General features: G+C 50.4%; 1 protein-coding gene across 4 annotated transcripts in view; it reads left to right on the top strand.

Moving 5' to 3' along the window:
• Positions 1 to 14573, top strand: part of Smoc2 (SPARC related modular calcium binding 2) — a 155654-nt gene that overhangs the window by 67475 nt on the left and 73606 nt on the right. For 2 of the 4 annotated variants that reach the window (XM_074070121.1, XM_020167614.2), the window contains exons 5-6: positions 10904 to 10951; positions 13679 to 13762. In XM_074070121.1, coding sequence (XP_073926222.1) covers positions 10904 to 10951; positions 13679 to 13762 — 132 coding nt within the window. The remainder of the gene's footprint in view (positions 1 to 10903; positions 10952 to 13678; positions 13763 to 14573) is intronic. The other 2 variants (XM_074070128.1, XM_020167623.2) reach the window with 1 other exon arrangement.

The following is a 14573-nucleotide window of genomic DNA, read 5'->3' as shown; positions in this document are numbered from 1 at the left end:
TATAATATATGTATATGTGTGTGTTTCATTAATTCAAAATACCTACATTTCTATCAATAAGAAAAATGAGATAGCTAGCAGAAAACCAGAGTTCAACAGGCAGTGTTTTCTAAAGGACGTCCTAACTCCAGTTCAGTTAGGAAAAGGTGCTTGGGGTCTTTAGTTTATGGGAAGGAAGTGCAAAATCAAATCCCAGTGCAATTCCCCTACACAGCGAGCAGTGAGCAGACGTGCAAAGCAGTCTCTGATGTGCCCATTTGGTGGAAACAGCAGACTGGCCGTGTGCACCGGGGCCAGCATAAGTTGCTACCATACCTTCCAAGGTCACCTTCACTTTGCACTGGTGTCCCTGAGGACCAGCCCTGGAAAGAACCCTGGAGAAATGCATTCCCTTGTGTAGCAGGGGACAGGCAGCAGGTGCACAGCTGCATTGGTTGTCAGAAGCAAATCCTTGGCATCAGATAGGATAAAACATTGCATGACAACTGCTGGATTCGTTGTGCAGAATGCTGAACACAGACGCAGTGCTGTCCCACTCAGCCATGCATGAGCACAGGGACCATTCACACCTGACACCAGATAAGCCCAGCTCAGCACCTGGAGATGCCTGCAGGAGTGGGTCGAGAGACACACAGGTGTGTGGGTACCCCACACTCAGCTGAGGCCGCTTGTGGGGCAAGGAGAATTCGATGCTCACGGAGACCCCTTTCCTCACCCTGGATGTCATGTCATGGGTGTTTGCTTGACAATAATTCATTCTGTGGCCTAGTTGTGTTTTGTGCATTACGCTCTGTATGTAAGTGTAAATATTCCACAATTTTAAAGTGTTAAAAATGCAAACACCTTTGAGAGCAGTAACACAGTAGTTTAAATTCTCTCTGAGGTGTACTTTCCTTAAGGGAGTCCATAAAGGGAACACCCTATGTGCTTCAGAATAAGAAAAGCACACATCCTGGGTGGTGGGGAGAATGGAAAGGAAAGTCAGACGAGTCTTGGGATCACCAAAAGTAGCATGTGCCCAGGGAGGCTCTCCAGTAGCCCAGTGTCTTGAGGCCACATAGAAGCAGCAAGGACAGTGGCAGGGACCGCCAGGCCACCTCTGCTGGGTGCCTTGTAGCAACCTAGCTTGGAGGTGTCGTGCGCACTACTTTATTCTATTTTATCGGAGGCCTCTGTGCCTGTAAGAGGCTAGCTTTGTCTCCAGCCCCCCATACCACAATATCTAAATTCACAGGGACTTGAATTCTTTGTTTTCGAGCAATATTATCCGTGAAGTTAGAATGTGTGTCCTGCGGCGTGGAACTCCCTGCTTTGAAATTCTAGTCTCAGACAGACCCGAGCGCGGACCAAGTCTCTGGTCAATGCAGGGAGCTGGCCTCCAGGAATTGTCCTTCCGAAGGAGGAGGCCACAGTGGCTCAGACTCTTCTCACGAATCTGAAAAGCCGTCCTCCGCTTCAACAAGTTCAGTGTGGAGGGCTCACCGTGAACTCCATGTTGATGGTGTCAGCAAGGCAAGACGGAGAGGTTAACCAGCACTGATTTTAATACCAGCAAAGGACCTGCCTTCTCCTTCCCACCATGTGAGAGTGATCCCAGGGTGGAAACTGAGGTATGAGAGGCAGAGAGCTTGGGCAGAGGGGGAGTTATGGGGGGTGTCAAGTCCTTAGAGCCTTTCTGACTCCTGTGCCCTCGGGATTTTGAAGTATCCTTCTCTGGGAGCTTCCTAAGCGAGCAGTCTTTATTTCACTAACTGCTGGTGCTCAAGCCCGTTCTGACGCAGGTCGTCACACGTTGACTTCCTTCTCAAGAACCCGCTCTGTCTGCTGGCAGGGCGCATCTGAATTCAGCAGCTGTATGTGCCAACATTGGCCGGCATGGAGCTGGGACTCTGTCATGGCTCAGCAGACACAGCAGCAGTGCAGACAAGGCCAGGCCAGTGGTGGACACTCCTGCAATCTAGAAATATCCAGAGCATCATGGAGGAGATGGACCCCAAGGTTAGGACACACTGGGCAGGCGTGAAGGGCAGAGCAGTGTCACCCAGCATTTATTCCTCACTGCGTCTGCTCCCAGGCCAGGCATAGGAAGAGGGGCAAGGGTGGAAAGGACTTTTGGAGAGTCCCATTGTTGTCAGATGGCAAGCACCATGTTGCCGTTAGAGGTCTTAGGGCTCCAGAGCCACTCTTTGAGCTGTCCCCAGGCATACTTCATGCCTTGTCCTGCTGAGAGCAAGTGTTTCTGACTCACAGCTTGGGGATTTATGCACTCCCCAGACTTCTGCAGATTTAGAAGGTGGATCTGCAGATGGCCTCATGCTCAGAGGGTCTTCCCTTGGCACCAGAAATGTTCAAGGAAGACGCAGTGAACCACAGGGCGTCCGTCAGGATGTGTTCATGCCCTTCAGGCTGTGCTGTGCTGGGAGGGGGCCAGGAGTGCCAAACGCCACTTTCTACACAGTTGTTCTTTTTTATTCTCTAGGGATTTCTGTCTGTCTGTCTGTCTCTTTTTCTCCCCTCCCCCTTTGCAGACTAGTGCACAGCTTAAAAACCAGGGACTTTTCCCAGGAAGGTTTTTTTTGTAGGTACCCTATTCTCTATTATTTGGAAATGACTCTGGGCTTTTCATCTCATCTGTCTGCTGTAATGGAGCTCCCTGGCTAGGAGCTATTCCCGGCCTGAGTACAAAGTCATTTAAGATACTGTAATGTGAACCTATGTGCAAGAATTTGTGATGTTCCAATATGGGGAGGATCGTCCTATGAGCTCCTGTGAGTTGTGTCTGTGAAGTTGACTGTGGATTTTGCATCATATGAGTGACTGGAACAGCATTGCTGGTGCCCATTGTGACCTCCCCCCGACCGACCCCTGCCTTTTCAAACCGGGGACCAGGCCCTGGCACCGGCCACAAGTGAACACTTCGGTAAAGGGCTAGAGATTTTGTCCAACCTGGCAGAGCCACGTCACATATGGGGGGGTCATTTCTCATGACAGTCATCATTCACCCCTATTTCTAACAGTTCTGTACCATCCAATCCAACATGGGCTTTGGTTTCAGTCAGTGAGTTCTCTGCACCATTCCTCCAGGGCTGAATGGGAAAGCCATGTCTTCTAGGAACTTACCTGCTCCGTCTATGCTGGGCACAGCCTGATTATTTAACTTGGAGATTTCTGCCTGCAGTTTAGGGTGCCCAGCTATAAAGACAGAGGATCAGACTGAATAACAGTTCAGCACGTTATTGACATTAGATTTATTCTGTAGGGATTATCTGTCTGTCTGTCTCTCCCTCTCTCCCCTCCGCCTTTGCAGACTAAAGGCAGAGCTTAAAAACCAGGGACTTTTCCCAGAGAGGTTTTTTTTTGTTTTTTGTAGGCACCCTTTGTTTTCCTACTGTGTCTACAGTGCTGGCCACCAGCCACATGGTGGTGTCCATCTTTGTAGGGAAATTCTGAATGATTTCTGAAAACTGTCTCTTCACAAGGGGAAGCTGACTGGAGTTTTCATTTCTCACTAATGGATATCTCTATCAGTACTAAAGACCCCACGTAGCTGAGGAACTTGAAAAAACAATAAATCAGAGCAATTCCAAATATTGAAATCAGTAAGGTAACTGTGGCAGATTTCTCTGTCTCTGAAGAATTTCTTTATAAGATTACTAAAATCTTATAAATTCGAACTTGCTTTGCCTAAATTGAAAAAGATCAGGGACCTTTTTTTCTGTTAAAAAATTTCCCCTCAAAATGGCCTGAAAGATGGTAGCTATTAAACTAAAATATTGCAATATATATCGACAAGGAAATGTAAATGCAAGCAATTTCAACAGAAGTCGAAGTGACTGAAACCCGAGTCCCTGCAGGTGCAGTGGGAGAGATGAAAGTCGGCAGGCAGGACCAGGGCAGGTCCGAACCTACCTGTATTTAAGTCTTGAGAAGACTCTTAGAGTAAGGCATAAATTATATGTACCGTATAACATGTACTTTTACAACACTTTATTTCAATATTGAGAAACTCCATTTTATGCCTGTAATGAGATGAAATAGTCCTTGGATGCAGCTAGCAAGGGATTTGTAAAATTTCCAACAAAAGTGCCAGATTTTGGAATGTCTGAAGGTGTTTCACTGATGCTGAATTTTTCTTTCTTAATATTATTTCTGTTTTAGTTAAGTCAATATGAAAGGAAAGACACGGTGCAGATGTGACTCTAAAGGAGAAATGCTTCGGCCCCTGGCTGGGAGTCTGGGTGGGTTGCTGCCATGGCCAGCTGGGTGGGAAAAGGTTTTCTTACATCTCGACTCAAGTCCGAGGCCCTTTGCAGGTGAGTGGCCTTGTGCTGTCCCGGCCCAGCCCCACCCAGGGCTCTGTCTCCTTCTCCTGTCTTTGTAGATTGGGGCTTATTATGAATTATTCAGTATGTGATGGAAAATATTTTGGTGGTGTTCTTTTTCCATGCAGGAGAAACACCCCTTTTGTTCTTCCTTCTGCTTTGAAGAAGAAAGGGTGTCCTGGTGTCTCACGCTTGAGATGTTGCTATAATCTGCTCGCTCTCTTGCTATGCCTTTTGTGCATTTGACTTGTGTTAATTTAAGAGTCCTCTACAAACAGTCCTTTGCCAGATCCAGTCCAGTGACTTTTCTCTCATTTTTTAGCATTAAAGAAAACTTTCTGAAAGAAGGTAAGAGACCTTTTGGTAGTAAACAGTCACAGTTTGTGTAGCTCACAATAGCCGGGCTTTTCTGAGTGATAACTATGCACACAAAACCAGGATGTGAATTTCCTTCTTGCTTTTTGGACAAATGCTATGTTTTTATAGCATTGTTTCTTTGTGTGCAACTGCTCTGGTGGGATGTTGGGAAGATCTGTGAAACAGTCCACACGTCTGATCCTTGGTGAGACGTAATGATGGCTGCCGCTGACTCAATCCAGCTTCTCCTGCCATGGAGGAGTGCAAAACTTAGAGCAAAAAATGGCAGCGTGGAGGCCAAGGCATGGAAGTGGAAGGTAGATTTAGAAATAGCGCCTCGGCTCATGTGAAGAGAAGCGTGTACCTGTCATTCCTTCTTTACAAGTTTAGAAACGAGTCGTCAGCTTTGTGATGAGCAGGGAGGCCAGTCCAGCAAATGTCACACGCAGAATCTTCCTTTTACCTGACTTGCCTCTGGCCAGGAATTCTGGTTTGCGGCCAGACTCTCTGGATAAGAAGAGCACGCCCAGGGAGTGCCAGCCCTCCAAGTCCACGGACAGATGGACCACACGGGCACAGGGACAGTACCCATTGGGTTTGGTTTCTGCACCCGTGGAAACAGGGTTGTGTCTCAAAGAGTCACAACAGCCAGGAACCAGCAGCTTGATAGGGACCCGAGGTAGATAAAAGAAAAACAGCAATAGTGCTACTCTTTCGGTCATTATTGTCTAGTAACTTGGCCCAAGGGCTGAGGTCAGTGTGTCAGGGCCGAGGGCGTGAGAAACCCTGGCAGGCAGACTCCAGGCTTTTGCTTCAGAGGATCTGTGGTGGCCTGAGGTTCTGCCAAGTTGCTGGTTCTGGTCTGCTGGTCTCAGATCTCTCTCTGAGGACCCTTACACCCCAGCCATGCTGGATACAGGGTGGTGCTCACGCCAGTCTTGACACGCAGCGTGACTGCATCGTGTGACCTGTTGTGGGAAGGCATGTGGTGGCCAGAGCTCCTTGCTGTCTGTAGTGGGTGTCCTTGACCCGGCTTGGTCTCTCCTTCAAGTGTGATGATGACTTTTTGGGCACCGTAGAGTGGCCACACAGGTTCATGCTTCTGGGAGATGACAAGGATTTGGTCCTGGCTCCTGTGACTGATAGAGTCTCCTTCAGTATCTGGAGGAAGCTGGCTCCCTCAGAAGTCAGGTTGGTTCTCAGTGACACTGACTGTCTCTACCAGGGCATGGGTCAAAGTTCAGCCATGGCCCAACCCATGGCCCCTTTGGGATGTGTGCAGCTTGTAGTCTCTGTGTCTTGACAATTACTTGATTATGCACATTCAGGGAAACGTAAAATAGGTTAGCATTCCGGGACTGAAGTGTTGGTACAGACTCTGGCTCTGTGGGAGTTTCTGCCCCATGGGGGAAGCTGAGAAGTCACAGGCAATGGAGGGGAGATGACCAGCACCTGCCAAGGAGGTTGCTGGCTGGCCTCAGGCCTAGCCGTGCTGATGTGAAACTCCAGTTGTGGTTGCGTTGCATGCACATTTGTTGACACAGCCATCACTGCTGTGTTCATGCTGGAGGTCAAGGCAGGGTAGCTTCTTGCAGATGTGGAGCCCTGAGGCCTCCTGGGAACCTGAGCTCCTTGTCCTGCCCCTCCTAAAGGAGCTTCCCTGGTTGTCGGGGGCCTACAGGTCACAACTTTAGCCCATGCAGAAGGGTCTCTGGCCATTCATCAGAGTAAATGAAGCATGGCTTCAAGTTGGCACAGACGGGAGGGACTTACATGGCCCACCTGGCCCATCCCTGCTGAGAAGCAGAGGGCATGGGCTGACCCTCACACCCTCTGTGTGAGCACTGGATAGCCAAGGGCCTTTCTTCTCACTGCAGAAGCCACCGTCAACAAGGGGAGGCATTGGCCCTTCCCTTCCTGTAGGGTGCTGGTGGCCTTAGATCGCACCAGGGTCACTGCTCACCATGGCCATCCACACTGTGCTCCACACTGTGCTTTGCAGTCTGGGGTCAAATCCCAGGTGACCCAGTGACACCAGCAGATTAAGTAAGCCACTGAGGGGTGTAGCACACACCATCATTTCAACTCTCTGCTCAGCTGTAAAAGTTGGCAGTACTGAGTGTAGGTCTTCATCTCCTTCCTGGGTCCTCATGTCCCCTGAGGACCAAAGGAAGAAATGTAGGAGTTTCCTCTACTTCCGTGCCCAATTCTTATGTATTCCTGTCAGGCCCCTTGCTGTGTAGCTCAGGCTGGCCCCAAACTACTTGCAGGAGAATCACCAGTTCCAGGTCAGCTTGGCTCACAAGATAATTCAGGCACTCAGTAGACCAAGGCAAGGGGTCATGAGGTCGATGCCAGCTTGGACGGAGGTAGTGAGACCCTATCTCCTAAGTGCTGGGATTACAGGCATGTACCACCAAGCCTGGTTCTCAGGGGGGCCCTTTGACTACCCGATCATAGACTGGCTACCTTTCTTGGGTCTGACCATACCTTGGCCCCCGTGCTCAGCTGCTGGGCATTTCACACGCAACCCCTTTCCAGCTCTTTTCTCCATCCCCTGGTGGCTCGCACTTGGGTGCATGGTTAGGTGTCTGAAGTTAGTTAGGTCCTACATCTGAAGCCAGAGCGCTGTGACCCAGGCTCAGGTGTACAGGCCTGATGACCAGTCTCTCCCTTGGGTGTCCAGAGTGGGCTCCACCCCAGGCCTGGGCAGGGCAGTTGTGTCCCATGGTTACAGTGTGCCCCTTGGCAGGTAGATCTGGAACTTGCAGAGGGACCTCCTGGTTGTCCTCCATGTCCTCAGACAGCCTGCACCCTTGCAGACCTCAAGGTCTGCTCACTTCCCTGTGCCCTTGCCCACCTCTCTGGCTGGCACCCACTCACCTCTTCATCTTCCTCAGAGCGGCTTCTCTCCCTGTTCAGAACAAATTGGATCCCCCAGACCGTGGGGTGGCTCTGCCATTCACTAGCTGAGCCTCAGCTCCTTCATCTGTGTTGTGGGCATCACCAGCTGTTTGCAGCATTGAATGCTTGAAGGAACGTGACATACTCAGAAAGTGACAGACGGGAGGTAAAACCACATAGACAAACTGGGAATGGTCTGAACGATTCCTGCTTAATGCCTGTCTCTCCAGACAAGCCTGGACTTTTTTTGGTGGTACTGGGATTTGAACTAAGGGTGTTGTATTTGTTAGGTAGCCAAGCTGCTCTGCCGCTTGAGCCATTTCCCCCAGCCCTTTTTGCTGTGATCGTTTTGGGAGATAGGGTCTCGCTCTTTGCCCGGGATGGCTGGACTGCATTCCTGTTTTATGCTTCCCATCATTGTGGGATAACGGGAGCATGGCCACATCTTTTTTTCCCATTGAGGTGGGGGCTTGCAAACTTTTCTCCTCTGAGCTGGCCTAGAACTGTGATCTTCCTGATCCCAGGCTCCCAGTTACATAGGACTACATGGGGAGCCACTGGCACTGGCTACCCTGGATTTCCTGGTGCTGTATCCCTTGCATTGTCTGCCAGTGGAAAGCAAGCAAGCTGTGTGTTGAATGAATGAATGAACAAGTGGGGGAGAGGCCATGGCACAGGGCTACAGTGGTGGAGCCCTTTGCTTTGCCCCAGTACTTACAGAACGTGAGCAGAGATGTACATGGCTATGTGAACATTCAACATCACGTGCTGGCTTTTCTGTGGGCTTCCTTCACTGTGAGGAGTTCACCTCACTGCCATTTTGTAGGGGAGAAAACTAAGGTTTGGAGAGGCAAGGGCGTCACCCATGGCAGAGCTGAGAGACGGAAGATTTGTCCTGTCGCCCAGGCTCTGTCCTCTCTCGGTGGTGCTGTGTATCCCAGCAGGTCTTTTATGTTACTTTCACACTGGCCTGCTCAGGAACAAGAGGGCAGAAGCTGCCTGTCGCTCTAAGAAGAGCACGGTGACAAAGAGAAACGAGACACTTGTCCAGCTGCTAGGGAAGGTCATTGTCCTTCCTGCCCCTCCTCCCCAGCAAAGCCTCTGCCAGTCACTGTGCCCTGGGGCCTGTGACCTCTGCAATGGTGGCATGTTTAGCCCACTCCTCTCTGTTCCTCCCTCTGAACAAGTGCCCTCCAGCCTGAGTTGACCCCATTAAAACCATGTCACAATCTCTCCTTCCTGCTTCTTTTTGAAGCACAGTTGTTACTTGTGAAGATCTTGGACCACCAGCTCTTCCAGCAGAACACAGCCACCCCTGTTGGGGCTGTCGGCAGCTCCTCGTTCCTGCTGAGTGCAGCTGGATTTGAACCAAGTACTTGGACTGCAGAGCTCATTATTCCTCCTTAAACCACGGAAGTTTTCTGCATGTTGTATTTTGTGGTTTCCTTCACCCTAATTGCTAAAAAACCCACCCCTTTAAAACGACAAGAACTCACAAATGGAAGACTTTCAGCTGTGAGCCCTCAGGGTGCTGGGTTGCCCAGCAGGAGTGTCCTGTCTGAACAGCGGTCAGGTCTTGAAGGTGTGGCCAACAGCCCAGGGTTTGTGGGGAAGGTGGTGGGTGAAGCAGAGCTGCTCTTTGGTGCTGGAGTCAGCGACTTTGCAGGAGTTCTGGGTGGAGAGCACGGTCCCACTGCTGTCATCCTTGAGGCCAGTGCCTTCCTTGCAGGGCATGCTGGAGCAGGGCCTCTGTCCCTGGGCGTGGGAGACCAAGGAAGTGCGTTACCTGGCCTCCTTCAAATGCCATGTGCTCAGTGTTTGGCTCAGGAGCCTGTGATCAAGGGACACTTGGTCTGTTCAAGTTCTCTTTTGCACATGAAGAGCAAGGCAGAATTCTTTTTGCAGATGCATTTAAGTACGTGCTGACTGAACTTAGGGGCCTGCTGGACAAGTCACAGTGATGGTTAGCGCAGAGAGAGAGGCTGCAGAGGGAGGAGGAAGGTGGCTACATGCTGTCGTCCTGCCACATGGCCTCGTCCTTGGGTTACAAAACATTATCTTAATTCAATCATGGAGCCCTCGCCCGGGGACTGTCTACTTACTCAGCTTCCATTTCACTTACAAATCAACCCCACATTCTTATGCTCAGAAATATTACTGAAACACTCATTTCCAGTCAAAAGAAGGAACATTTTTGACTCATCGCAGCAATGTAAGATAAAAATAAACTGATGAGTAAGAGACTGAAGAGCTTTCAGAAGCTGGGATTGGTGCAGAAGGTTCACAGGGACACGGTGAGGGCTATGGCACTTGGAGAAGTCCAGAGGCCACACAGCGGGTCTGCCCGAGTCTCCCAGCAAGGAAAAGACTCGCTTCACCCAGTGGGATGGTTGGGAAACAGCAAGTGGCCCCTGAAAGTGGGGTGCCAAGAGACCAGCTGAGAAGATCCTTCTCCTCCCTAGTGGACAGGGCACCTGGTCTGGCTGTCTGTTAGTCCTCCACGTGACCCCACTTCCCATATGGCAGAAGCCTCCCCCGCAGGGCCTGGGCAGAGCAGGACAGAGCTGCGCTGTTCCCCCACACATCATTATTGCTCTCTAAGAAAGACAGATCTTCTAAAGCCTCCATAAAGTGGAATATTGGTCTACATTTCAGCGTCACATTCAAAAGTGAGAAGAGCGACCACTAAGTTCCAAGTTCAGAGTGGAGCGTTCCCCACGTGTGAGCAGGGCGGTCAGAAATGCATCAGAAAGGAAAGAGCAGCTCACCCTGCGACATAAGCCTGCTAAAATATTTCCTGACAAACCGCTAGCATCTGCCCTGTAACCCTCCACAAAAGCATGGCTTCCATTTTCTTTTCAATAAATCAGAATCAGGCTAGAACCAGGTTGGTGGTGGTTTTTTCTTTTGTGGTGCTGGAGATTGAACGCAGGGCTCTTGCTTGTTAGGCCAGCACTCTACTGCTTGAGTCACGTCCCTGTCCCAGCCAGGTTTCTAGTTCCCTTCAGCTGCATAATCGTGTATTATTTTAAAAACCGTTTTCTTTTGTGCCTCATTTGCCCCACGTGTTGAGAAGATGGTGACTTTTTTTGGGTGAAGACACTGCCCTGGGCTGATGGATGTCCCACGCTCAGCTGCTCAGTGCTGGGGCTCACCCTTGGTTCCTAGCCCACTGTTAGGGGTGGGAGGCAGGGCCACCTGGGGTACTAGGAGGCTTGCATAATCTGAGCGCATCAAAATATAATAAAATAGTTGCTTTCCTTAGCTACTGAAAATCATTTGCAGGCAAAAATAACTCACTCCGTCTTTTCTTCTTTTAGGCTCTGTAAATGAAAAGTTACCCCAACGGGAAGGCACAGGAAAAGCAGGTAACTATCTTAGTGAATCTGCATGACACATGGTACCTAATCCAATCTGTGCTGTGAAATAATGTTTCAAGTTGAAATTTGAACACATAGTGGTAAACACACACTAAAAGCTGAAACAGTTGACTTTTAAAAATTCATTCAAGAAATATGTATCTAACTTATAGTACTGCCAGTCACCTGGAGGGTTCTGGGCACAGGCTCTGCTGGAAAACCTAGGGGTTCCATGGGGGTTCCTCCCTGTGGCTTGTGTAGGGACCACTGCAGATGTGACAGGTGACACCTGCAGAGGGTGGGAAAGCACTTGGTGAGACAGTGGAGGTTCCATATTTTGGCTCCATGTGGAATTCTAAGCCCTGTGGTTACTAAGAACCGTGATAAGAACGTCTGTTTATAAAAATGGGAAACTTTCTCCACCCCCAGAGCCAGTCCTCTGAGGAAGAATAGTAGCCACTTTCCTTTAGGACTCACTCAGTGGCCTGGGCTGTTCTGTCAGCTGCAGCCTGCCTGCTGTGACTGCCACAGAGGTCCCCACCCTTTTCCCCTTGTCCCTCTTCAGCTGTCACCCTCTGTCCCAGGGACACACTTTCTGCTTTCATCATACCTTTAAAGTCAGAAGTTATTTTTAAGAAGAAATGAAATTCGGTTTTTTTGTGCCAAAATCTTAGCCATTTTTCTTTTTCTTGCCTGGGTTATAATATCATGATCCAGTGACAAAGAGCAGTAATAAAAAGACATGAGGTTTACTGGACCTTGCTCCTAAAGCATGACGTGAATCTCTGGTGGTCAGGTGCATCCCTGTCCAGGGAGAGCATTGGTGGACAGTGCTTGTTTTATTGAGACACCTGCATGGAGTAGGTGCGGATGGGCGGTGGGGACACAGCTTGTCCTGAGAGCACGAGAGGAGCACTTAGGGGTTGGTGGGTGATTTCACAGAGTGCACATTTGACCTGGACCATGGTATGGTATGTGAAGGGTGGGGACAGATGTGACGGGGAGCAGAGGAGACCATGGTCCAGCTGAAGCAGTGACAGGCATCGTGGGAAAGTGGGCTCCAGAGAGGGTTTGTCTTTAAGACAGAAAGAGGGAGGATTGCATCGGATTTTAGAATAAGCTACTTGAACTTGAGTCTGAAAGATGACCAGGGGGTGGGAGGGTGGGGGTGGGTGGGGGTGGGGGTGGGTGGACACTGATAACTGTTAGCGAAAACAAAGTGACAATGTTTGTGATTAGAAAACAGATGCTGAGAAGGAGGAGACAAAGTTAGAACTCGCACAGCATGGTGGGGGGTGCACAAAAATGAATTTAAGGAAAGAAGGAATCCCCTGAACTGAAGCCCTTATCTACGGACATGTGTCCCAGAGCAGGAATCCCTGAAATTAAGCAGCGGTGTTTGCCTGAGGGTAGAATCCAGCCATTTAAGAAGTGGAGTGGCAGGAAACACAGCTCTGCAGACTTGCTCCCAGGGGTGCTGTGCCGAGTCAGTTGCTGTCAAAGGGCTCATGTAGCAGGCCAGGAGGGGCCGAGGGTGGAAGGCCGAGTCCATGAGCACAGGGAGCCCGAGCCAGGGCCACACCTGCCTCACCCCTGGGCGATCCAGCTCAGCACAGCCCACAGGGGCTGAGTGTGATTTGGGGAAGGGCACCAAACCCTCTCAGACCCCATCAGTAACAGAGGCCATGTGACGGCCTTTCTGTAGCACGTTCTTTTGAGACTTAACATGTCAAATGCGTTTTAATTATATTCCACCTTTCCTTTTGTTTCCCTATCTAATAGTGAAAAACTCCAGCTTATTGGTGCTGTCATTATTAGATGCGGGTACTCACTTAAGTGATGTTACATTTTGTCATTATTTGGACAGTACATTTTTTTCAAGAGATTAACAAGGAAGTTTTGTTTTGTTCTGTATTTTTAAAATTCTTTGGTTTTTCCCCTGGAAGCTTCAGGAGAGATCACATTTGTGTTGAGTGCACTGGAAGTCAGCCTAGGGCTGGCCCTTGTCCTGTACTCTGGTCCCTAGATGGTGAGCGCTGCGGAGGCCTGGGTGAAAAGAGCAGGTGACTCTCAGGAGTCCCCACTGCTGCCCGTGCCTGGTGTCCATGTGGGGCAGGACGTCTGGATTGTCCTTCACCGGCTGCTCCTGACACCTGGGCCCCTGGCCCCTGACCCACCGGGAGCCAGGGGCCACTCCGTGAATTGTCACGACCCCACCTGAATCGTCTGTGCAGTGGACGGCCTCGTCCAGCCAGTCCCTGTCCCGCACCTCCACCTCTCCTGCACGATCGCCCACCCGCGACTCAGCATAGGCCCAGTGCGGCGGGAGAGTCCCCCCCTCCTCGTGGCCTTGCTTCTTAGGGACACTGGGGACATAGTAAGGACTGTTTTTGCCAGCGGCCCACCCTGTGCCCTAGTGACCTAACTTGGGTTTTCTTTCCCAGAGCTGGGCTCCCCTGCTCATGGTTTTTGCATCTCTCCCTCGCCCATCCTAAAGCCTGCGGCTGGCCCCATAGTATAGAACCACGTCCCTGGCATTTCCCACGTGGGACCAGGTTTTCAACCTTGAGCAGCATCCTAGAGCAGCAGCCCAATGGACTCCAGTTCAGTGGTTCGGCCCCGCCCTCCTCAGCACCTGTTTCGCACGTGTTCTGGGTGGGAGTGGGTTGGGGGCTGTTTGCAAGTCGGCGCTCCAACCTGTATGCACACTTACTTAGCTTACTCTCATAATTGTAGTCTCCTTGCAAATCTTTTCCGTTCTGAATTCAGATGATGCCGCCGCCCCGGCGTTGGAGACTCAGCCGCAAGGAGATGAAGAAGGTGAGGGCGCGGGCCGGGCGGGCCGGGCAGGGAGGTGGCGGGCCGAGGCTCAGGGCGAGGCCTGGTGGTCACGTGGGCGGCGGCGTCCCGGTCCCCGGCGGGGCGTGCGGTATGGCGCGGTGCACAGCCGCTGTCCCCGCGTTGGGCCATCCAGCTGTGAGTGACAGGCAGACCTGGGACACGCTGTTTGCCAGGGCCGACCCCGGCTCCATTGGCGCCTCCTGGTGATTCTGCGTGTGCGTCTGGAGGCCCGGCGTGGTGGGCACACATGTAATCCCAGCCACGTGGGAGGATCACAGTTCGAGGGCAGCCTAGGCCGAAAGTTAGCTGAAACCCCGTTTTAACAGATAAGCTGGGCACACGGAGGCATAGGTAGGAGGGTCGTAGTCACAGGTCAGCCCTTTTGGCAAAAATGCAAGACCCTCTCTAAAAATAACTAAAGCGAAATTAATTAATAAACGGCCTAGCGAACACAAGGCCCTGAGTTCAAACCTAGTGCTACCAAAAACCAAAAATGACTGGAAAGTTTACAGTTTGGATAATTTAAAATATTATTAAAATATTTCAAAAGGGTGCAAAATAACCTACGGCTGGAAAGTTTTCTACAGAAATTTTATTTCAGAGGCTGAATCTTTCCACTGTGTGTGTGGGTGACCTGTGTGCTGTGTGAAAACTGTCTTTCTCTCGTAGGGTGTTCTCTGACATCCAGTTTTGGATTCAAACAGCTTTTAATTACACTTTTGGATGAAGAAAAATATGTGCTAAATATAAAATTTTGTCTTGAGGATGTAATCATTTAACTGTTCCTTTG

Source organism: Castor canadensis, chromosome 1 (genome assembly GCF_047511655.1).
Source record: "Castor canadensis chromosome 1, mCasCan1.hap1v2, whole genome shotgun sequence".
Lineage (NCBI taxonomy): Eukaryota > Metazoa > Chordata > Mammalia > Rodentia > Castoridae > Castor > Castor canadensis.
The sequence above is the reverse complement of the archived record's forward strand: the minus strand, read 5'-3'. Positions and strand labels throughout refer to the sequence as shown.